The 23,663-nt window shown below is 32.8% G+C and overlaps 3 protein-coding genes and 1 long non-coding RNA gene across 4 annotated transcripts; all 4 read right to left on the minus strand.

The window, feature by feature from the left end:
• Positions 1-896: 896 nt before the first annotated feature.
• Positions 897-1,685, minus strand: LOC105954520 (uncharacterized). The gene has a single exon (XM_012978189.2). The coding sequence runs from the start codon at positions 1,683-1,685 to the stop codon at positions 897-899; it is 789 nt and encodes a 262-aa protein (XP_012833643.2).
• A 1,291-nt stretch (positions 1,686-2,976) lies between these two features.
• On the minus strand, positions 2,977-3,881 carry LOC105960232 (early nodulin-like protein 14). Its single transcript, XM_012984403.2, has 2 exons — positions 3,629-3,881; positions 2,977-3,525 (listed from the first exon to the last, which is right to left on the minus strand). The coding sequence occupies exons 1-2, from the start codon at positions 3,807-3,809 to the stop codon at positions 3,149-3,151; spliced, it is 558 nt and encodes a 185-aa protein (XP_012839857.2). The 5' UTR covers positions 3,810-3,881; the 3' UTR covers positions 2,977-3,148.
• Positions 3,882-6,473: 2,592 nt separating this feature from the next.
• On the minus strand, positions 6,474-10,810 carry LOC105960249 (signal recognition particle receptor alpha subunit family protein). The gene is made up of 10 exons (XM_012984416.2): positions 10,450-10,810; positions 8,938-9,946; positions 8,327-8,411; positions 8,046-8,141; positions 7,761-7,913; positions 7,551-7,658; positions 7,339-7,458; positions 7,103-7,228; positions 6,892-6,975; positions 6,474-6,792 (listed from the first exon to the last, which is right to left on the minus strand). Exons 2-10 carry the CDS (start codon positions 9,921-9,923, stop codon positions 6,667-6,669), a joined length of 1,884 nt encoding a protein of 627 aa, XP_012839870.2. The 5' UTR covers positions 9,924-9,946; positions 10,450-10,810; the 3' UTR covers positions 6,474-6,666.
• An 11,679-nt stretch (positions 10,811-22,489) lies between these two features.
• LOC148767687 (uncharacterized) lies at positions 22,490-23,173 on the minus strand. Its single transcript, XR_016033895.1, has 2 exons — positions 22,693-23,173; positions 22,490-22,593 (listed from the first exon to the last, which is right to left on the minus strand). It is a non-coding gene; the product is annotated as an uncharacterized LOC148767687 (long non-coding RNA).
• Positions 23,174-23,663: the final 490 nt, after the last annotated feature.

Here is a 23,663-nt window from a genome sequence, read left to right on the forward strand (position 1 = left end):
ATAAATTCCGATACTCTTATATCTCCCAAATCATCAGGTTTTCGAGTTATTACACGCGAACAACCGTCTAACGGAACCCATTGATATATCGTCCCAAACTCGAATATTACATCCATTACCCACTTTCCATCTCATACCTTAAATATAGATGTTATTTATATTTAGTGATATATTAAAATAGTAACAGTTAAAAAAAGTTATATATATTGCAAAAATAATTTCACCGACCCCGGACATAGTTTTGGAACAAAGTTATTTTTTGTTTCAATTCCTGTAAATTTGGATTTTTCGAATTATTTTTTAATCAGAATTGGATAGTATATAATATTTCAATTTTCGATCCGATTTCAACTTTTGAAATAATTCTGGAAAAAGTCAATTTTTTTACAATTATTATTACACTTACTATGTTAATATTATTATGTATTTTATATTATAAGTGGATAAAAACAATAAAAAGAAAATCGATTCCTACGCCCGAAAAAATTCTAATTTTGGAACACGCTTTTAGTTTCAACTTTAAATTCCATTTATTTTCATTTTTTGAAACGTGATTTGAATAAAATTTTTACTTTTTAAAAAATACAATTTTTCGAAGAGATGATTCAGATTCATTCTATTCGATTTCCACACCTAATATCTTTTTGCCTGAATAGGCAAGAAATATACCTTTATCGCAAGGAAAAATAATATGGCACTTCACTTCTTGAAGTAAATTAGAGTATTTTTGCAAAACATTACACTTTGATTCGATTTTTTTCTAATTTAATTTTTTTTTAAATAATTGCATTTATTTAATTTTATTTCAAAAAAAAATTACTAAAAATTCAACTTTTAATATAAAAAAAAAATAATTGGTAATTTTTTTTTTTTTTGAGAAATAAATGAACTTATCATTAGGCAATAGCCACAACTTCCGGAGGAAGATCAATTCTAGAAATACAATGATTATGCAAAAGCTTAGCCAAAGCATTAGCTAACCTATTGCCACACCGTTTAATAAAAACAAATGAGCATAATTCTAAAGAGTTGGTAATCTGGAGGCAGTCCTCCATCAACGCGCCAAACGATGAATAATCACAATCTTTATTCCGAAGCGCTTGAATAACTTGGAGACAATCCCCTTCCACTATGATCGAAGGCCACCAAAAATCCTTCGCCATCTTAACAGCTGCTAGAGCCGCCATAGCTTCACATTCCACAGCCAAGAGTGAACCATCAATCGTGTCAACCCGCCACCCTATACTCTTCCCGTCGGTGTTTCTCGCAACAATGGCCACAGAATAGCAGTTTTTTCCCCTAGGTAAGGCAGCGTCAAAATTAATCTTCACCACCCCAACGGGAGGTGGGCGCCACACACAAGGTAATGGAAGGCTCGTCTTTGTGTTTGATGGCAGTTGTGCAAGCTTGAAAGCATCAAGGTATGCGCGAGACCATTGTACAACCTCGTCCATCGCAACCCCTGTTTCACCCTTAAATTCCTTATTTCGAATATCCCACGCTTTCCATGCTATAATAATCGCGAGGTGAAAATCGTCCGCACTCAAGGATTGGTGCAACTTTTCCAACCAATTCCAGACAGAAGCGAAATCTGTAGGAGTGAGTTTATCAAAAGGAGATGACCTCCAAACTCTATCTATACCCCTACATTTAAAAATGACATGTAGGGGATCCTCCACCTCCATTTGGCAATGATCACATATCGGAGAGGGAGTAATTTTCCGGCGAAACAATTCCGCTTTGGTTGGTAAAACGTTCGAGCACAGCCGCCAAGTGAAAATGCGGATTTTTGGTGGAATCGGCAGACACCACAATATTTTCCAGTTCAAATTCGTTGTCCCGCTATACGAAAAATGGTTTCGTGTATTGGACAATTCCGAGAGAACGTGATAGTAACACGATCACACCGTAAACTTGCCGTTTTTGGAGAAATGCCAAGTCCATCGATCCTTAGCGAAAGAAGAGCCAACCGGGATAGATCGGATGCGATCTACATCGACTGGCCAGAAGATCCCTCTAATAAGATTCAAGTCCCAAGTTCTAGTGATGGGATTAATGATATCGGAAACTCGATTCGGAAATACCGAATCAGGTGGTCGCTTTGTAATAATACGAAATTTGCCACCATCTTTTAGCCACGGATCTGCCCAAAGAGCCGTATCTTGTCTTCCCCATTTCCAATCCTTTTCCTTAGACCCGCTCTAAGATGAGGTAAATTTGATTGAACCGTAACAAATAAAATACTTTTTTTTGGGAATTGGAATAAAAAAATATTCCAAAATTGCAATCAAAAGTTTCATTCTAATTTACCACTTCAACCGAAATACTTAAGTCATACAACCTATTTCATTGTACATTAGAATATAATTTTTTGTTATAGCTAAATTTTAATTATCATTTTTATTTGAAAATTAAAAAGACATATTTAAAACGAATAATATAATGAAATAGATTGTCACATTAAAGGAGAGATTTATAAATGGTTTTTAGGATTTTTTTTTCAGCTTATTTAGTATTAATAACTATAAATTTGTCCACATAAATTCTAAATTGTGCTAACTTAAAATTCAAATTTCAAATATTAACCTAATCACAATGTAATTGTACATTTATTAAAAACATTAAGTGAATTAATATTAAATGAGGTATTAATTTAGTGAGTGGAAATTAGATGATTATATAATAAGGGACACAAAATCATAATTATTAATTACTCTTTTGAACATTATATTAAAATAAAATTTTAAATTGAAGATAAATAAAGTAAATGTGATATAAAAAAATAATCCTATCTGAAATGAATAAAATCAATCCATTTTTATTTTTTTGACCAACCATATAAATTTTGCTCTATTCTACTAAGATCCTACATTAATATTAAACACAACACAAAGTATCCAGCTCAACCTGTCACAGATTTGGTACCCTATATATTGCCAATTATTTATATAATACTATAAATATTGCATTAATAAATTCGTAAAATAAATTGGAATTTCAAATTTTCAATTAAAAATAACAACAAGATTAAAATAAATCACAACAAAATAGTAAAAATAAGAACAAAATTTCCAAAACTAAATTAATACTTAAATTTGACCAACAGTCTGTAACATCAAATATTACTGAAACAACAACAACAACACTTCTAAAACAAAGCCAAGAAAACTCCGACCACCGCGAAAACACCGCTCATAAACCCGACATTCAGCGCAGCAGCAGCGGCACGGTGAGGCGCCGGGGCCGGAACATGGTGGATGCTATCACCAGCCGACGCCGGAGAAGGCTGTGGAGCGGCCGCCGGAGGAGTGACGTGCTTGGGAGTAATAACCCTAATCTCGATCTTCTGCCCCTTCTCGCAGTGGCCTTCGGCGCCGCTGATGAAGTAGAACGGTCCCGATTTATCGAACGTTATCTTCGTGTTTCCATCGTTGTACGTTTTGATGGGGTTCGATTTGTTGCAGTTCTTGTAGTCTTCTTCGCTCACTTCCAGCACCGAGTCAACTTTTCCATCGTACTTCATATCTGCACCAATTAAAAAAAAACACAGTTAATAAAATCAAGAAAAAAAAACACACACACCCACGTGTGTGTGTGTGTGTGTGTGTTTGTGTATGTATATATATACCAATGGAATCGCCGATTTGGAAGCGCTTTTTGGAAGCCCAGTGGTTGTACTCGGTTGGATAAGAAGGGATTTTCCAGGAGCTTCTCCTCCCACCGATGTGGAAGTTTTTTGCTTCTGAGAAGCTGATCACGAAAAGCAGGAGTAGAGCCAAACAGGGAACAAGGGTTTTTGAGGAAGCCATTTCTAGAGAGAGAAAGTGAGGATTAGGGTTTTGAAGGGAGAGAAAATGTAGAGATTTTGGTTGGTGTGTAGAGAATGGATTATGGCTGGTGCCCATCTGCCAATATATATAGAGAGAGATGACAGATTTTTTTTTGGTTTGGCATGGGGCACGTGATGGTCACGTGTTTTTTACTGATAATTTTTTGTTTTGAATTTTGGAACGTTGAATCTGAAGTTTACTTGGAGGGTATTTATTAGGGTAAATTACGAAAAATTCCCTGAACTTAGGATAAATAACGAAATACACCCCTGCGTATCTGTAATAACCAAAATTCTCCTCTGATTAACTGTTGATCGATTTTTTTTAATAGAAAACGTGTACAGTTTATTATACCCTAAGTTAAATAGGTGAGAAATAAAAGAAAATATCTGAAACTGTGTAAATGCTATTTTCTGAAATAAAAAAAAAATCAGTGAAAAGTCACACTACAAGGGGTTGGTGTAAGACAAAACAAACTTCAGGGGTTTTTCGGTAATTACGAATAGGTGGGGGTATTTTTCGTTATTTAGCCTAAGTTCATGGGGGTTGTCGTTATTTACCCTATTTATTATTATTATTTATATTTAATAAGAAAAATAACAAAGACGTTTCGTGTGCAATTATTTTTGTGATTTAATTTGAAAAAAATGGAAAAAGAAAACGGTGATTGGTTAGAATGTGAGAATAAAAAGGTAATTCCCAAGAAATTTGAAAATAGAGATGTTGGAAATAAACGAGGAGGATTCTTTTAATGATTGTAATTAATTAATTAATTAATTAATTAATTACTAGCCCATTAATTGACAGCTAATTAATTAAAATTACATATTATTATCGAGTGTTATCCAGTGGGTACATATAGAAAAGGTAAAATTTTAATTGCTCCAATTTTCGAAAATAAGTAAATAAATATTAATAAAATGACGTTTTCCAGTAAATGCCAAGTTGTTAATTAACATATAAGGGGAATAAACAGCTATATAAAATTAGTTGGAAAAATACTAATTAAGGGATTAAATAAAAGTTTAAAAAATATATAATATACATTCTCTGATTTGTTTTGGTAACTACAAGAAAGCATTTTATATCCAAATGTCATCAAAATGTATAATGTGAAGTGTGAACTGTATTTTCATCGAAATATATTATATTTAACAAGACATGATAGCAAATTTTTGAAATTCAGTATTTTAACAAAATATGATTATGATTGTAATTATTTTAAATATTAATCTGAAAAATGACAGCGAATTTCTGAAATTGACAGGGAACTTATGTAAATTAGTGGAGAATTCAATAAAATTGTGATAATTGAGTATTTTATCAAAATACGAATGTAAACTTCTGAAAAATAGCATTGAGTTACTAAAATATGATACTCCCTCCTGCGGTTGTGTCCATTTTATTTGTCACTTTGGCTAAAAAATATTTATCATTTTACAAATCCAATAAATCATTTAATTGTTTTTTTTTTTCAATTTTTTTCCTTCATCTTCTTAATCAGTCGAAAATAGTTAGTTGAAATGAAATAATGGCATGGGTCTTTTAGTGATTCTATGGCTTTTTTGTTACAATTACCCATATATATTTATTAAATTTTTTAATATGTCCCTCACAAACAAAAGTGACAACTAATAAGAGGATAATGGAGTAACGAACTTATATAAATTTGGTGAGAATCTAAATGAACTTATGAAGGGAGGTGGCACTGGGACCATGTGGTCCGAGCCTTAGTAGGCTCAAACTAAAAAACCGCCAGACTTTACGAGTTTGAACTTAAGTTGTGGATTCAAATTCAACTTCGTAGCCTTAGTAGGCTCAAACTCAAATTCGGTTTTGTAGTTGTTGATTTAAATTCAGCTCATGTAATATTTCGGGTTTCAAGTTTAAATTAGGCTCTAATTGTACTTATACAACTCAATTTTTACAATTCCATATTGCATAAAATGAGTTTTTCTTTATGAATATTTTGTTTTCTAAACATTTGCTAATAAGAGAGATATTCTTAATAGTTCAAATCAATGAAAAACTTACACATTTAGTATTAAAAAACTTTCGAACTCGTTATATTGCTTTTAATATAAGCTTGAAAATAACTACAATGGATGAAGGTGTAATTTAAAATTTTCAATTAGTCTTTGGGTTTGAAATCACTGCTTATGTACGTGGTATTGGTCATAATGTACAAGCTACATTCTTCGGCCTTAGTAAGAAGGGGAAGGGTTTAGAATTTACCCAGTCTAAGATACCACATTATTCGAGGAATCCTAGATGCTGTATTAAATCGAACAAGAGAAACGACAATGAAAATTCAAAGCGGTGTGAATATGCAATTGTTTTGCCAATTCGTTTTCACATGTTCCAGGTGAAGAAGATGAAGAGAGAGGAGATCGGAGAAGAGAGAGGGAATCATCTCATAGGGGCAATTGTGTTATTTCACATAAAAAATAATAATAACAGCCACACAAATAGCGAGTGAGTCGCACGATCTCGCGTCAAAGGGGACTTGCCTTTGACTACATTACACATGTGGTTTTTTTGCAAGTTTATATATCAAGGAGGGGGGTCTTACTATTTCAAGATTACACAAGGATAATTTTTGCAGTTTACTCTTATAAATAATGCTGATATAAATAAACTGCATCAACCGAAACAATTCACCTTTATTACCAAAGTAGTGAGATCACAGATGGGAAAGGTTCACAAAACAGCCACAAACAGACTTACGTACTAGTCCACGGAACACACATGCAGATAAACAGTCGACGAAAAACACACATGTAGATTCATTCAACTTAAAAGTCTTTAATTATGAGAGCAGTCAATCTCATTTCACTCATTTAAGGAGAGTCTTGACAATGGACTTGACGTTCAGCTTCTTCAAGTCGGTGTACGACTGCCCACATCCAACAAACATCACAGGTGCTCCAGATATGTAAACCATCGACAATGCAGCTCCCACCTATTAAAATATTTTGTCACGGTTAAATAAAACAATTTCGACTAAATAAACATTAATTAAAGAATAGCCCAAAAAAAGAATCGAAGGTGTAGTTTTTACCTTGTCATCGATTGTGTCAAACTTTGTCAGTAGAATCCCGTCAATCAATCTGGGATCGGGTGAGGGCGAAAGATCTCCTAATTTCTGCAAGAAAATTCCGTGTCACTAAGTGCACATAAAGAATTAATCATACAATATTGTGAAAAAAGAAAAAATATATATATATATATATATATATATATATATATATATATATATATATTCAAGAAACCTGATTAAATTTTGATAACTGATCTACAGCATCATTCCCCACAAGTGCCTCACCGACAAACAAAATCAGATCTGGACTGTTCACATAGACAAGCTTCGACAGAGCTCGCATCAATGGTTCGTTATCCTGCAAACAATACATACATAATTTAGCTTGAGCAAAATATAACAAAGATGCTAATACAACATCTGATTAAAAGTAACAATGTTAATAAACCAGAGAAACGTGCAAATTACCTGCATTCTTCCAGCTGTATCAACGAGGACAACATCTGAACCATTTCGACTGGCCTCCTGAATTGCTTCTTTTGCAACTATTGCTGGATCTTTCTCGTAACCCTTCTCAAAAATCGGAATCTGCAGATTTTTTTTCGTGTAAATTACAACTGCTTCAGAGAAATTAATATCTAAAAGAAATTCAAATTGTAAGTTTGTCACGTATAATATACCTGGAGTCTACGTGCATGAGTTCGTAGCTGCTCCACAGCACCTGATCTGAATGTGTCACAAGCAGCCATCATGACATTGACATTATGCTGCTGAAGCCAGTATGCAACCTGCAGAACCAACAATGGAAAAATCAATGGAAAAATCATTAGAAAAAACTAGAAGATTGTCGAGTATTCAACTTATTAATCCATCGAAAAAGAAGGGCTAACCTTAGCAAGATTGGTAGATTTCCCAACTCCATTAACTCCAACGAAAACCACAACATATGGTTTTCCTTGCTCTTTGGCAGCATGAACATCCCTCATAATGTCAATGGAGCGTTTGGGAGTTAAAATACGAACAAGGGCATCTTCCATAGCAGCCTGGTGGAATCAAAGTAAGATGAAATAGACACGAGAAAAATAGGAAATGTAATCTACATTCCCCCCATGAAGAAGGTTGTTTAATTTTATCCGACTTAACAATTTCCCGAAAGGGGAAGCATGCTAGAGTACCTGAACTGTCGAAGAAACTCTAGTAAAAGAGGCTAGCCGTTTTCCTTCAAGACTTGCAGCTACTGATTCACAAAGTTTTTCAGCTATTTCCTCAGCCTATTCAACAAATCATTTCAGAGGGGACAAGGACGGCATTAAAAAGGCAGTTTAACTTAGGCCAAGACATATACAATGATAATGTGAAAATGAAACATACTAGCAAACGAGTTGACTTGTCACATTGCATATCAAACTTCAAAATCCAGCAGGACAATTATATATGATGTAAGAAAGTTACATACCACATTCTTGGTCATAAGCCTGTCCTTGAGAGCTTTAAGAGCTGGTTCTAGGTCAGACTTCTCCAAATTTGCTTTTCCCGCAATACTGTATCAGAATAGGTAGAAAATGAATTACATGTGGATTATTACAACAATATAAGAAATATCCAAGTCATAACAACCGATATTCGATGTTAACATACAGAGAAATCCTTAATACAGCAAACTACAGCCATCTATGTTTAAAAGATTTTAATTTTACAAAGATGGTACAAGCAAAACATACTACACTTATGTATCAGAAAGCACAAATCAAGAATAACCAAATTTGGCAGGAAATTGTTCATTAAGAAAAATGTGATGTTCATTAAGTCAGCATGCTGACTGATCGAACAAAAAAGAGAAGAATAAGATAAAAAAAAAAAAAAAAAAAAAAAAACTGATGCCAAATCCATTTTTAACTGCAGACACTCACCCTACCTCACATTAAAGTGCACAAAGGGAGTGTATTAATACAACTATAATACAGATTACCAAATGTGCAATACGTTATTTTATAAATTAAATAAGTTGTACGAAGTTTAGGGACAAGAATTTCCACTTTAACTTGACGTGCAAGACAATGAATATACCTCTTGAACATGGACGAGAACCAGCCTTTCTTCTTTGTATCAACATTACTCGCCTTCCCAGTGTTCTCCTCTTCCTCTTCCTCACTTTCACTATCACTGCTCACTATCTCTTCTTTGTCCATCATACTCTCACCTTGATCTGCTGCTACAACTGTTATGTTCTGTTCCCCATTCTCACTCACTGGATCGGTGAAATCCAACTTTGACTCTTTCGGTGAATCATCCCAAACTCTATTCTTTTTAGTTATCTTCTTCTTTGGTTCTTCTTTGGGAACCTTGTTAGCAACACTTTCAGTTTTCTTTCCAGCTTTCGACCTCAGCTTCTGTAGCTTATTTACATCAAAAGCCCCGTTTTTGGAAGCCCCGTTTTCTTTCCCATTGCCATTAACCATCGCAGGCACTTCCCCTTTTCCTACATGACTATTTTTAAGATTTCCATTTTCTAGAGGGCGACCCTTTAACTTGTCGCCATCTGCACCATCGTTTCCAGATTCACCTCCACTCTTTTTTTTATTGCCTCCATCTGCAGTGCCGTTCTGCACCTGTCCTTGCTTCCGACCAAGGTTGTTATTATTCACGGGCTTGCCCAACTGATTCGATTTCTTCATTTCCTCTGCACGAGCCTCGGTTTCCTTCTTCAGCTGTTGAAATATATCATCGAAGTCGTCGTACTTAGTTCGCTTCGGATCGTAAATCTCCGAGAACTCTTGCTTAACCATAGAAAGCAGATCGTCCACATACAAGAGATGGAGAATCCGTTGATATACAGCAACAAATACGAGCCCAAGGTCATTGTGGAACGTCCACTTAAGAGTGTACGAAGCACCTGGCGCATCGTAGTTATACGAGGCTGCACCCGATCTTTCCTCCAAAAGGCATGACCTAATCAAAGTATCGATCGGCGAGCCCCTAAGAGCTTTGCTAAGCTCGTTGCATGTCCAGAGGATTAGACCTCCTCTTGTAAATATGAGTAATTGCTCCAACATCTCTACGGCCCAAAGAGTTTTATCTGCAAAGAGAACATCGAAATGAATATTTTCACCCAACAACAAGAATTCACAGAAAACATCGACTTATTAACGAATAATAATAATAAAACACATTTATCAAAATTCAAAATTTCTCAACACAATAAGACACCCATAAAAGATTTTTTTTTTCAATGATAACTTGAATCAGGATCGATTAGATTTTTTATTTTAGATCTTGTTTTTCAATTACACATACACGATCCCAATAAAATACCGCTTCACATCAAATTCACCAAAAAAATAACACTAGATAGCTTAAAATTGGCACGAATCGAAATTCCATTAGGGCACCAAAAATTAATTAGCGGCTAACTACATCAATTTCGATCAAATCAACCCTCTAATCCTTCGATCGGAACAGATCGAGAACAATTACTAATCAGAAATACACCAAATAAATCCCAACAATTCAGAAAACCAGATAAATTACACACACACACACACACAAACATGCTTGATCTACTAGAAATGGAATTCTTACCTGAGAATTGAACACCTTTATTCTCTGTGGAAATTGAAAAAAGCCCTCGAGAAAAGGGGAAGGAAAAAAGTGTGAAAGGAGAAAACGGAAAAATGAGGAAAATGAAAGAAACGGCTGATTTGCGGGTTGTTTATATATTCCGAAAGAGGGGTCTGACTAGGAAGGATTCTTTGGTTGGTTTGGCCAAACCTGGTGTGCGGTTTCGATCGGCTGAACCGAACCGAGATGATTTAAACCGACAACCGAACCGGCGTTGACTTTCCTTTCTTAATCAGTTGGTATTTCCTTTACCCTATTCACCGACTTGTGTGTAAAAATTCAGAGTTGAAATTGGAATAATATTTTCGAATTCCGTGGATTTTGATTTCGGAGAAAATAATTTTTATTTCGAATTTTAGAAGTTCCGATTTTTAAATTTTCTCGGAATACTGTTGAAGTATATATTTATATTTTGATTCTCGATCCGATTTAAAATTTCAAAATATTCCCAAAATTATTAACTATTATATATATATATATATATATATATATATATATATATATATATATATATATATATATATATATATATATATATATATATATATATATATATATATATATATATATATATATATATATATATATATATATATATATATATATATATAATGAATGTTTTACATTATTCCACTAAAATAAATTAATAATACATTACAATGACTAAAAAGATAGCATAAAATAAGTTTTGATTTCAAACCGAATGTATGATAAATTATTCTTTTTTTTGAAATAAGTATGATAAATTATTCAAGCAAGTTAAATTTATTACTATAACTTCAAAAAGCCATCAATTCAAATTCAGATTTCCCCTGTTAAATATATATATAATTTGAATTATTAAAAATCTGATGAAGTTATCTCCTCATTTAATGGAATTGATGGTTATTAAAAAAAACAATAAAAAGAAGAAAAAAAAGTGCTTATCCAATATTAATGTGTGTGTGCATTTTGAGCACTTTGCTCCATAGCCAAGGCTTACTTTGACAAAGAGTCAAACATCGCTAAGATGTTCTTTTCATTTTTTGTAATGAAGGAACCTGCAACAAATTTTTTTGTCGTTTTTGCTCCTATAAAAGATGAACTATGAACAATAATCTTGAAAATATTCATCATATTTGAAAATATACATGTGATCCGAAGATGGACAAGAAATTGCTTGGAGTTGCATTACTTTTCATTTTCTTGGCTCGTGAGTCTTCCTTCTTTTTTGAATTTTAATGCATTATTGGTATGGATACATACACATAAAATATGAGTTTTTTTTTAATTAGTACCCACATGTTATATCGAATTACTAAAAATCTACCTGATAGCACTTAGTGCCGCTGTTTAATTTAGGGGGCTTTGTGCTAAAAAAGTGAATTATCGGGAGTTTTTGCCAATAATATAACACATGATAGCTTCTTAGCAATTCGATATAACATAGGGTATTGATTGCAATAAATCCCATAAAATATTGGCGTGTTGTTATATCACACCAGAGACCTATAATTAGGTATATTTGAATTTTAGAGAGACACATACTATTTTTTTCCTCGATAAAAGCAACTCCAATAATAAATATAAAAAATGAGTTATGAAATACGCATTTGATATTTGAGATAATATTTTAATATTCATTTAAAATTCGTCTACTCTAATTATGGTTATCAAATCAATTATCAATTAAATTTTTTTTAGTGATTTTATTTGAAATTGCTACATGTCAATTAGTGATTGAATGTTTAGGTGATTAATATATAAATATGCTAGAATATATGGGTCTATACACATATGTATGGTAGGATATGACCTCGTCAAATTCACCTCGTGGTGTAGCATAGAACAAACCGGTTCCACCCATTGGCTAATGATCAATTTATGGCATCTCCAACAATGTATAAAAAATAAGTTTGTTTATATTTATAATATAAAAATTTAACCTTATTTGTCATAATGTTTTTTGTATTTTATATAATTATTGGATTTTATAATTTTTAAATTATTTAATTACAATAATTTCAATATTCTATTATATTATATAAATTAAAAGTATTAAATAATTAAATTTTCAATGATTATTATTTCAGAAAATAAATTTGAAATTTTATTAAAATTTATATGATATTAAATTTAAATTTAATTTTAATTAATACTTGATAAAAAATATAATAATAACTTTCAATATAATTAACATAATAATAAGTACTCAACTATTATTATTTAAAAATATTAAACTTGACTGTTACTACAATTATTATAATTGTATCTTTTAAATTTTGATAATAATCAGTTATAAATATAAAATAATTTTCAAGTTTGCTATGATTACTTAAATCAAATTATTGTAATATAAAAGTATTTCTTTATATTAAATGGATCACAACATACAACATTATATATTTTACCTTTTTTTTTTTAATTCTCCCTTCAAGTTTAAATTAAAAATTTGACTTCTCAAATTTGAGAATTAAAAGGTATAATTTAACAAGTTGCTAATATTTAACAGTACTACGTTGCTAGATTTTTGAATGTTTAAAAGATGTAAATTAAAAAATATATGTAGTTTTGTATCTTGTCGTCGGAGATGCCTTGCATTATTGTGCCAAATATTTGAACATGAACATGTAATTAATTACACATAATAGGGTAAATTTATTGGCTCTATATATAAGTAAATTTTGATCAACTTATTAAATTATTTTATTAGATATTCGAGAGCTTATATATTAAGACAATATCTAAGGATTGTGAGGGAAAGTAGCAATTATCATTATTTAGAGTTAATCCAATGTACATCAGAACGTCGATAAATTAATAATATTGCTTAAATAGTATTTGTTTTCCGGTTCCAGCTCGATGCCAATGTGCTAGATTATTAATTCGATAAGTTAATATTTCGTTAAATTAATAAAATTTTGCTACTCCGATTGCATTAATTTTCTGTATATTTCAATTTTTTTTTTCTTTATAGAAAAAAGTAGTTTTCAATTATATGTGATGAGTAATTATTCTAATTAATTATGTGTGTTATTGATGCAATAAATACAAAAAAGAAATGATGGGGGTTGAATCAAGGATTTGCAAACTAAGAAGCCAAGAATTCAGAGGAAGATGCATACGCAGAAGCCACGTGTGCAGAATAATTTGCATGCACGAAGGTTTCCAAGACGGTAAATGTGAGCGAGGACGATGCTATTGCTTCAAGCCATGTGTTGCTATAATCGGCGGCGGCGGCGGTGGCGGCGATGGTGGTGGTGAAATGTCTCCACTTTGAATATGATTAATTAATTACTCGTTAAATTGTTAATTAGTAACGATCATTTTAATTGCTTGTTCCTCCATATCTTTGCTACGTCATTAAAATAAACCAATAAACTTGTGACTTTTTCATGTGTATTTTTAGATCAATTATATTATATTACTTGTTATTTCATGTATCTATATAATATAGAGTTAATTAATTGGCAAGACTCCTATGATAATTCAATTAGTTAAAAAGTAGATTAATTTATATATATGTTGTTTTAATTATTAGTGAAAAAAACAAATTTTGCTGCATTTTTACAAGCACATACCCCCCAAACCAATGTTTTAAAATTTGGACCGAACATTGACCACAACAAGCAGTGGCGGTACCAGGGAGGGGCAGGGGGGGGCAGTTGACCCCCCAAGAAAAAAAAAAAAATTTTTTTTAGCTATTTTGACCTAATATTTTTTGAATATTACTTTTGGCCCCCCCAAAGATTTTGTAAATATGTGTCTTAATCTTAAATTTTTTGTTTATTCTCCGTAATTTATATAAATTATAGATATATATGATATTATAGATATGTGTCGTAATTTTTTTCGCAGTATAAACCTATTTTTTCAATGTTTTGCGAACCTAAAATTTTTTTCGGGGCGTTGCCCCGAACCCCGAAATTTTAGTCAGCCCCCCCTACTTTCTAATCCTGGTTCCGCCCCTGACAACAAGCTACTGGTCCCAGTTAAACCAATTTTTTCAACACTACAATTTTGTTTTTGAGTGACAATACCTATTTTTCACATAGTTAGGCAAAAAGTGTTGTCACTATGCTTGTCATTAATGGGATGTCGCTAATGCTCTACAGTGACAATAAATAAGGATTAAGTGACAACAAAAAGAGCTATTAGTGACAATAAAAAAGATGTTATCACTTAACGGGTGCATTAAGTGACAACTTTTGCATTTGTCACGATTGGGGTGTCGCTAATGCAACTTTTTCTTATAGCGCATTTTTTTTCTTCTAATTATTTATATTTAATTTTTATTATAAGTAAAACATATTTTCTTTCACACACGTTAACTCATTATGAAACGTAAATCCAATTACCTATTTTTATTTTGCACACATACAACTAGGGGTGGCCGAAATCGGTATCGAACTTCCGAATTCCTCCCATTCCAATCCGAAAATATCCGAATTTGGAACCATATTTTTCATTCTGATTTCCGAAGTTTCGATTTTCAACTTTTCCGAATTTATTTTGAAACGAACCGGAATTGTATATAAAATTACTGGAAATTCCAATTTCTGATCAAAATGTAAAATTGGATCTTTAATTTTATTACACTTCAGAAATTTGAATAAAATCATGTAAACATATGCTGTAGCATAAATGGGGTATGGAGTTTTTCCAAAATGATATGTTATTGCTTGCTCATTAAGAGTACAATTGGAGAAAGGACATAGCACTAAGTACAGATTAACTATGATATATTCTTCATTAATTATATAAACAATCATCAAAGAGATGGAGAAAAAAAAGTCCTTATTTGTCCTTCAAAATCACTTAATGACTATATTAATGTTAATTTCGCATTATTTAGGGCTTACTTTATCTCTCTAACATCGTTTACTCCCTATAAATAGGAATGCATCATTCGTCTTCAAAATCAATAAATCACAAATACTCAAATAAATATATAAATAAATAAAATTGTAGTTTTGCATATTGGTTTGATAAAACATGGACAAGAAGTTGTTGGTAGTTGTTTTGTTCATCGTCCTCTCCACTCGTAAGTTTCTCTCTTTTCGATCTCTCCCATATTTTGTTATACAAAATTACGTTAAATTACGCAAATTATTTTAGATTTGTTATTTATTCATGTGATGCGTTTACGTAAACAACAGAAGAGATTGGGGCGGTTGTAAGAACGTGCAAATCAAGAAGCCGCGAGTTTGGAGGGAAATGCCTTCGACTAACACAAAGGAACTGCAATATAGTTTGCTTGCATGAAGAATTTGAGTACGGTGTCTGCAAGCAGGGCCGCTGCTATTGCGCAAAATCTTGTGGAGGAAAGCTGCCTGTAATTGGTTGAACGCCGCCTCAAGGAGTCGACGAATGACAACGCAAAAGCTTCTAAAGTACTTCGAGAACAAATAATGCTCTCTCTCTCTCTCTCTCTCTCTCTCTCTCTCTCTCTCTCTCTCTCTCTCTCTCTCTCTCTCTCTCTCTCTCTCTCTCTCTCTCTCTCTCTCTCTCTCTCTCTCTCTCTCTCTCTCTCTCTCACTAGTTTAATTTAACTTCTACTATGTTTTTGTCTCCATTTATGACCGATCGATACAAATATATTAGCTTACAATGCATGTATTTCAATTTAATTACTTTTCACAAAAAAAAAAAAAGATTTATTTAATTACTTGTATTTCTAATAGATGATATATACATATGCACAAATACAAAGTTACTTAACACTGACATAGGAAAAAAGATTTAGTCAGGAAAGTATTTATATATTTATTTGTTTTTTTTATTCAAAACTCATCAAACTTGATTCTTTAAGCTTGAATAGGGTTCTTCAAAATGTTCATTAATTAATCAAGGCTATTTCGGTGTGGATTGAATTGATTTGGAACGAAATTATATTAAGGCGCTATGACAAAATAAGCTTACGGTGGACTACTTATTCCAATTTAGGCCCACCTAAAAAAAATCGATATAAAGTATAAAAATGTGTAAAAGACTAAAATACCCCTCACATTTTAACATACTTCAGTTCTATCCATTTAACCCCAATTTGACCCAAATTTCATCATTTATTCAATTTTAACCCCTAACCTACATTTGAAAAAATTGACAGAAAAAAAAGTTTGAAAACTAAAAAGTCAAAATCGAATTTGTGTGGTCAAAATTGATGAAAAATTGTAGTTAAATTAATATTCCAATTACGAATTGAGTTTAAAGAGTTTGAGGATATAATTTTATCATAAACATAAAGTTTATCTTTGTTCACAATACATGTTAAAGAGATGTACGTATTGTCAAAAGATAAAATACCTAAACCTAGATTAATAAAGACCGTTTCTCCTCACCAAAACCCCGTATATTAATTTTTCTTAAAAATAACATAAGTAATTTATTGCAGGTTTCCACTTTTATTAGGGACATGATTTTGCCAACATAACGGCGCTTAATTGCATATTCAAGCTTTATAAAGAAATGAAAAAGTTAGATTTCTCAAGATAAAATAACATAAAGATGGAGAAGCTAGGAGTTAATTGGATTAGTGTTTCATAAATGCAAATCGAACACGTGTCACACAATTTAGGTCTGAATTTTACTCAATGATATTCTCTAACAATTTCGGCTCCCCTATAAAAAAGGAGTGTGTCATTTGTACTTCAAAATCACCAAGTCACAAAAACTCCGAAAAACATGGACTACAAGAAGTTGTTAGCAGTTGTCTTCTTGTTCATCGCCCTCTCCACTCGTCAGTCTCTCTCTCTCTCTCTCTCTCTCTCTCTCTCTCTCTCTCTCTCTCTCTCTCTCTCTCTCTCTCTCTCTCTCTCTCTCTCTCTCTCTCTCATGTTTAATTTGCACATTTTTTTTCCAATTTTTATTTTTATAATTCTCCATGCAAATTGTTATACAGAAGAGATCGGGGCGGTTACGAGAACGTGCAAATCGAGAAGCCGGGAGTTTGCAGGGAGATGTCTTCGAATAAATCAAAAGAATTGCAATATAGTTTGTATTCATGAAGGGTTTGAGTACGGCGTTTGTAAGCAGGCCAAATGCTATTGTGCGAAAGCTTGTGGTGGATCGCCGCCTAATCAAGATACGCCACCCGAGATGGAGGTGGCTGATCAGCTTCTCCACGGAGAGCCACAAGCTTCTCTGAATTAAAGCCTTAACAAAATAATATAATTACGCATGATTCGAACAGTGGCCGAGTCTACGAAATTAAATAATGTCTCCGTTGACGAGCTATCAAAATATTGGTTTAATTGTAATGTATTTCATTTCGATTCCGGTCTTTCATTTCTAAAAAAACGAGTTAAGGCCTGATACATAATTCACGGAAATCTTTGTGTCGTGTATTTTGTACTAGTTCTAACAAACGATCGAGTTAAGGCATGATAATCCGAATCTAATTAACCATCCAATTTACTTTACGCGAATCCAAGTTTCCTACAAAATATATTAAGGTTGGCGTTTGTGTATTGAGTACACTATAACTATAAGGCAAGATTAATTTGCACCTCTCTAATTACCACAATTGGTTTAAGATTAGCGCTCTTGAGGTCTTACAAATGGTATCGTAGCCGAATCACGGGTTCAATTCTAGAGCGGCAACAATTGTTGGCCTCAGTTTGACTATAATTGACCATCCCAACAAACGATCTTCGATCTTATTGAGCTTGATGAGAGGGTTGAGGATAGATTAATCTTCACAAAATCGATTTCTGGGAATTTTAATGTGGCTGATTATTGGGAGTTGATCCGTTTCCAAAGCTTCTCCGAATCCTTTGGCGAAAAAAAATTGGCATTCTAAAATTCCCACAACGTAGGTGCATTTTTCTGGAAACTGTTATATGGAGCGATCCCGGTGGACTTGGTTCTTTGAAGGCAGGGCTGCATGACTCCATCCAAATGTCGGTGTTGTGCTTCTCCCAAGCAAGAGGGTCTTTCTAATTATTTCATTCGTGGCGTTTGGAGTAATTACGCAAGGATTTGGCAGAAACCCTATGTTTATGGGTCTATGCAACATCTAGTTCAAATTTAGATGGTTGATGCTAGTATTAACACTCAAGACGGTGTTATGGAGTTTGGTACTCTCATGTTCGGTTGTTGGGAGATCTGGAAAAGTTGGTGTAGGGTCATCTTCGAGGATACTCCGATGAACACGGTCACTATTACTCGAAGAATCTTCTCACATCTTCGAGCTTTGAACAACATTTTCGTGGGTAAACGCCCAATAAAAACGATGGGTCGTTTCATAATCCAACAGTTAAATTTGGATGTTAAGTCACCTCCATTGACTAGGTAAAGCTGGATAAAGTGGAACCCTCCGAATCCACTTCAAGTCAAGGTCAACGTTGACGGCTCCGGAAAAGGGGATGGATGTTCGGGTGGTGGGTTAATTTGGACTCACGATGGATATTTTATTGGAGGCTTTTCTAATTTTTACGGTCAAGGTACTCACATTCTTGCAGAAGCCCAGACAATTCTAGATGGATTGCATATTTGTCTGGAGATGGGTTTTACACAGGTTAAAGTGGAGTCAGACTCCAAATTAGTTATCGACATGATTTATCATAAAGCCGCAATTGCATGGGAGTTGATTTAAGAGGCATTAGAAGACTTCTCAAGGACGATTAGCACGTGGTAAATATTTATCGAGAGGGTAATCGGGTGGCAGATGGGCTAGCTAAGTCGGCCCATGAGCACTAAGAGATGAAGCTATATACAACTGCAAACGATCTTCCTCGTCATATTCGATCTTTATTACTTCAAGATAGAATTGGAATTGCTCACTTTTGTAGATTTTCAAGAAGCAAATGAGGAAGCAACTGAAGAGAAAGTCAAGCTGGTGGAGTTTGCGAGTTAATGTTGTGGTTGTGGCCCAATGTGTTTGGGCCTATAGCCCAATATCTCAGTTAATACACACACACTAGTCTATAGGAATGGCCCAAACAGAAAAAGCCCATCAGTGGGAATGTGCTAGAAGGCTCAATCTGAACCCTTGGATTAACTTGATCTTGGCCGTTCATTTTGGCTGACTTTCCCTCTCCCCTTGTACTCTCATTTCCCGTTTTGTGCCCTAGACAATCTATGTTCTCTCACTTTGTCCCCCTCTGCTTCTTTCTTCTTTTGCTCCAGCAACCATGGGCCATCCGCCGCCGTCCTCGGCCGTGCCTGTCCCAGTGGTGGTCTCTTCAACGGTTACCTTTGACTGGAGCTCCTATTTAATGCTGGGAGATGAGTGGCAGAGGGTAAGACCTAGAGAAAACCCTAATTTCAATTGTCTTGCCTCCTTCTTCTGTGAGTTGGGTCTGTGGTGAGTGGGTGAGGTGCTGAGTGCATCATATTCTTGGGCTTACCTCGAATCGGGGTGGTTTTAGGGTTTGAGTGGAGAGAGGGATTGGTTTGGAAGACTGAGCTGTCTTCAAATTCATACTTCTGTTTATACACTTATTTGTTTATACTTTGTGTTTTTTTACTAATATCTATTATGAGTTTATTTGTAAGTTTTCTTCGAGTAGAAACACAACAGTTGATAACAAAGGCACTTTCACTAGCTGCTGGGGTGGGGGTCAATTTTGCAATTCTAGAAAATATTGCCTCCTTGGGTCGAGTGGGACTATAACTCTTTCGTCGAAGGAAATGATGGTGAAAAGGAAGAGCAGTGTTTGATAGGTGATAATGGAGGTTGGCAATGAATAAATTTTGGATAATCATATTAGTGGCAACAAATGGGGGCAGTTCTGCTATTCTGTTTTTCAGCTTCATTAGGCCGCTTTATATTTTATTTCATTCAAGCCCCATTTTAGGACTTTTTGTATTAGAAAGATTAGGGTTGCCCCAGACTTTTTATTACCATTGTAGGGGTACTCTTTTACCTTGTCTAGGCCCACAAAATTTTTAACAAGACCCCAAGTCATTAGATAATAATGGATTAATAAAGTTTTTTCTCGGCCAAAATAAATGATTTTTAGTTTAGCACGATTCTCCGAATAATGATCGGGCATAAGTTAGTATTCAAACGAGGTTATTAATTTTGAATAAATTATTGAGGTTCTACCTAAGAAAGCCAATTCCGATCCTAAGAGTTCTTTTAAAAAATTTGTTGCCAGGATATTGAGGATCATTGAGGACGAGTTGCACGATGTAACTTAGTATACTACCTCTCTTTTATATTAAGTGTCGTTTTGGCTATATTTTTTCTTCACATATTAAGTGAATAATAAGTGTTACTTTAGAATTTATAGGTATTGGACATTTTTTTTGTCCAACTTTACCCTAACATTAATGAAGTGATACATAAAAACTGAAGAGACACAAATGAGTAAATTTGTCAAATGAGAAGCTTTACCCCAAAATTAAGACTACTAGCATTTTCTCACGTGCGATGCACGGGATATTATTTAAATAGTAAAAAAAAATCAATTTAATATAGTACACTAATATAGTAAAATTTAATAATGTACTATTATTCATATTTTATATAACATTAGTTTTATTTTTAAATCTTACATATTAAGATTTATAATCCAAATAAATAGACTAAGATTTAACAAATCGAATTTCTAGCTTTATCTGTTAATAATTGTTGAAAATTATATAGTTAAAAAATTAGTACAGAAAAAATATTGAAAATAAATAATTACATAAGTAGAAATAAGGTAGGATTCTTCACGGATTAGTTTTAATTTTGATAATTGTTAAAAATTATAATTATAAATTAGTAGAGAAAAAATATTAAAAATAAATAATTACAAAAATACCATTAGGATTTTTTAGGGTTGCCCAACGTTTGTTTCTTTTATATATGCTTTATCTCTTAATTATTGTTGAAAATTATAGTTAAAAAATTAGCACAGAAAAAATATTGAAAATAAATAATTACATAAGTAGCAATATGGTAGGATTCTTCACAGATTAGTTTTAATTTTGATAATTGTTAAAAATTATAATTATAAATTAGTAGATAAAAAATATTAAAAATAAATAATTACAAAAATACCATTAGGGTTTTTTAGGGTTGACTAGCGTTTCTTTCTTTTATATATAAGATATCTCAATCTAAAATTTACTATATAACCCAAAGTTATATATCATCACCATAATATATTAAAGATATTAAAGTCAGCAATACTAAAAAACATAATAAGTTTAAAAAGTATAATATAAATAAATTACTTAGATCAAATTTTGGAACACTTCCTTACAAACGACATTTGTCGTAGTATTTGAAGTGTTTCCATCTTTGTCACATATAAGTATCTTTAATCCTTTGCGACTGGTAAATCTTGAGATAGCAACATATAATTGTCCATGCAAAAACATCGGCTTTTGAAGATAAATGCCCACATGTTGAAGAGACTGGCCTTGACTTTTATTTATTGTCATTGCAAAGGAAAGCATGATAGGAAACTGAGCGACATTGAAATTTAAAAGGAATTCTGCTATCGGATGGCGTCAGAGTGAGTCGTGAAATAAAAACCTTATGACCAATGTTGGTGCCTGATATAAATTTTGCTTTCAATTGACAGTCGGGTCCCATTGCATAAACCTGACGATTGGTCTATGTTTCTCAGCAACATGAAAGGAACACCAACTTTAAGCTTTAACTCATGAATTGGAACAATTAAATATATTTACTTGTCCTTGTAGTCCAATACTTCCTTCAAATCCGGATTGATCAATAAGTTTGACACATTTAGAGCATTCGATAAACCCGTTTTTCCTAATTTTTATGTGAGTGTGAAATAATCAATAATATAATCTTACAAAATAAAATAAAAAAATTATGGCTGATCTAGGGTTCAGGGTTAAAAAATACCTAAATAAGTCTTGGTCCTAAAAAATTGAAGAATGACCACAATAGGTCCATTGTGATCATCTTTGAGAAGATATGCATCCATTCTTTCGGCAAAAGCTTCCACAAAGTGCATCTAACAGTATTTTTCCTGAAAATTAAGTAAATTGTTATGAATAACATTAAGAGATCATCACATAACGATCTATATTTTAAAATTGTAAATTTTAAATACTTTAAATCTTGGACGACAATCTCCAAAAGCTTGCTTTTCTTGTCCTTGTCCTTTATATTGATCTCCTTTATAGGGTCTTTCTCAACCACGTGGCCAATTATATCTACAACATTAAATAAATTAGCAAGTCAAAGGAAAACACATCAACATTTAATGACATAATCAATATAAAATTAGTAGACTAATATGCGTAGTTACATACCAAACAATAAGCTCTCATCCACGTTCTGTTTGATTGTGTCAAACGTAGCAAACTGAAAATGGGTTGATGGAATCATATCGGCTGATGTTTCGATAACTTTTGTGCATCCCATAAAGTTCAGTCTAAACTTATGTGTTGTTGCTCTGAAGCCACCATTTGAATCAACCACAAAGAAATTTTGAAAAATATAGGTGGTGCCTTCTTTTATCAACTCTTGAAATGTCAGGAGGATAATTATGTTTTGAATACTCGAAACATAAATAGATAAAAAATAAACATAATAAAAAATATAAAAGCACAATCACCTCCTCGTCAATAAAAACCATTTCGATGCTAGCATTCTCTTTTGGATTCCACTTATCTGGTACGAACCACAAACGTATGACCCGAACCAATATTTTCCAATCAGTCTTTTTGCCCGAAACAATTTCGCGAATGAAGGACGTGCTCGTAACCATGTTTGCTATTTCTAATAAAGAACACAAAAAAATATTACTAAAAAGAATTAAATTATTATAAAGAACACAAAAAAATAAAAATAAAAAAGGAAATTAAATTGTGATAAAGAACACAAAAAATATATAAAAAAAAGAAGGAATTAATCTAATACTTTGGAAGAATCAGACAAAGAAAGAGGAATTGTACATTAATCCGGCAAAAAATATTTAAAAAAAGAAATTGTATTCTGATAAAGAACACAAAAAAAATGTTAAAAAAATATTGAATCTAAATTATCCGACGAATGGAGATGATATCTAGCGCAGTGGAACGATCTCTGCCCCTATTGTTTTTAGAATGGAGAAAAATAAAAAAAATGAACAAATTAAATGATACATAGGGTTTTTGGAAAACTCCAGATATATAAACATTAACAAACTCATCATATCCCGTTACTTCTGCGATTAATCGACAAATCACACTAAACTGACATAGGATTTTTTGAAAACTCCAGATATATAAACATTAACACA

The sequence above is a fragment of the Erythranthe guttata genome, chromosome 10 (genome assembly GCF_056151865.1).
Source record: "Erythranthe guttata isolate IM_541 chromosome 10, IM_541, whole genome shotgun sequence".
Taxonomy (NCBI): Eukaryota; Viridiplantae; Streptophyta; class Magnoliopsida; order Lamiales; family Phrymaceae; genus Erythranthe; species Erythranthe guttata.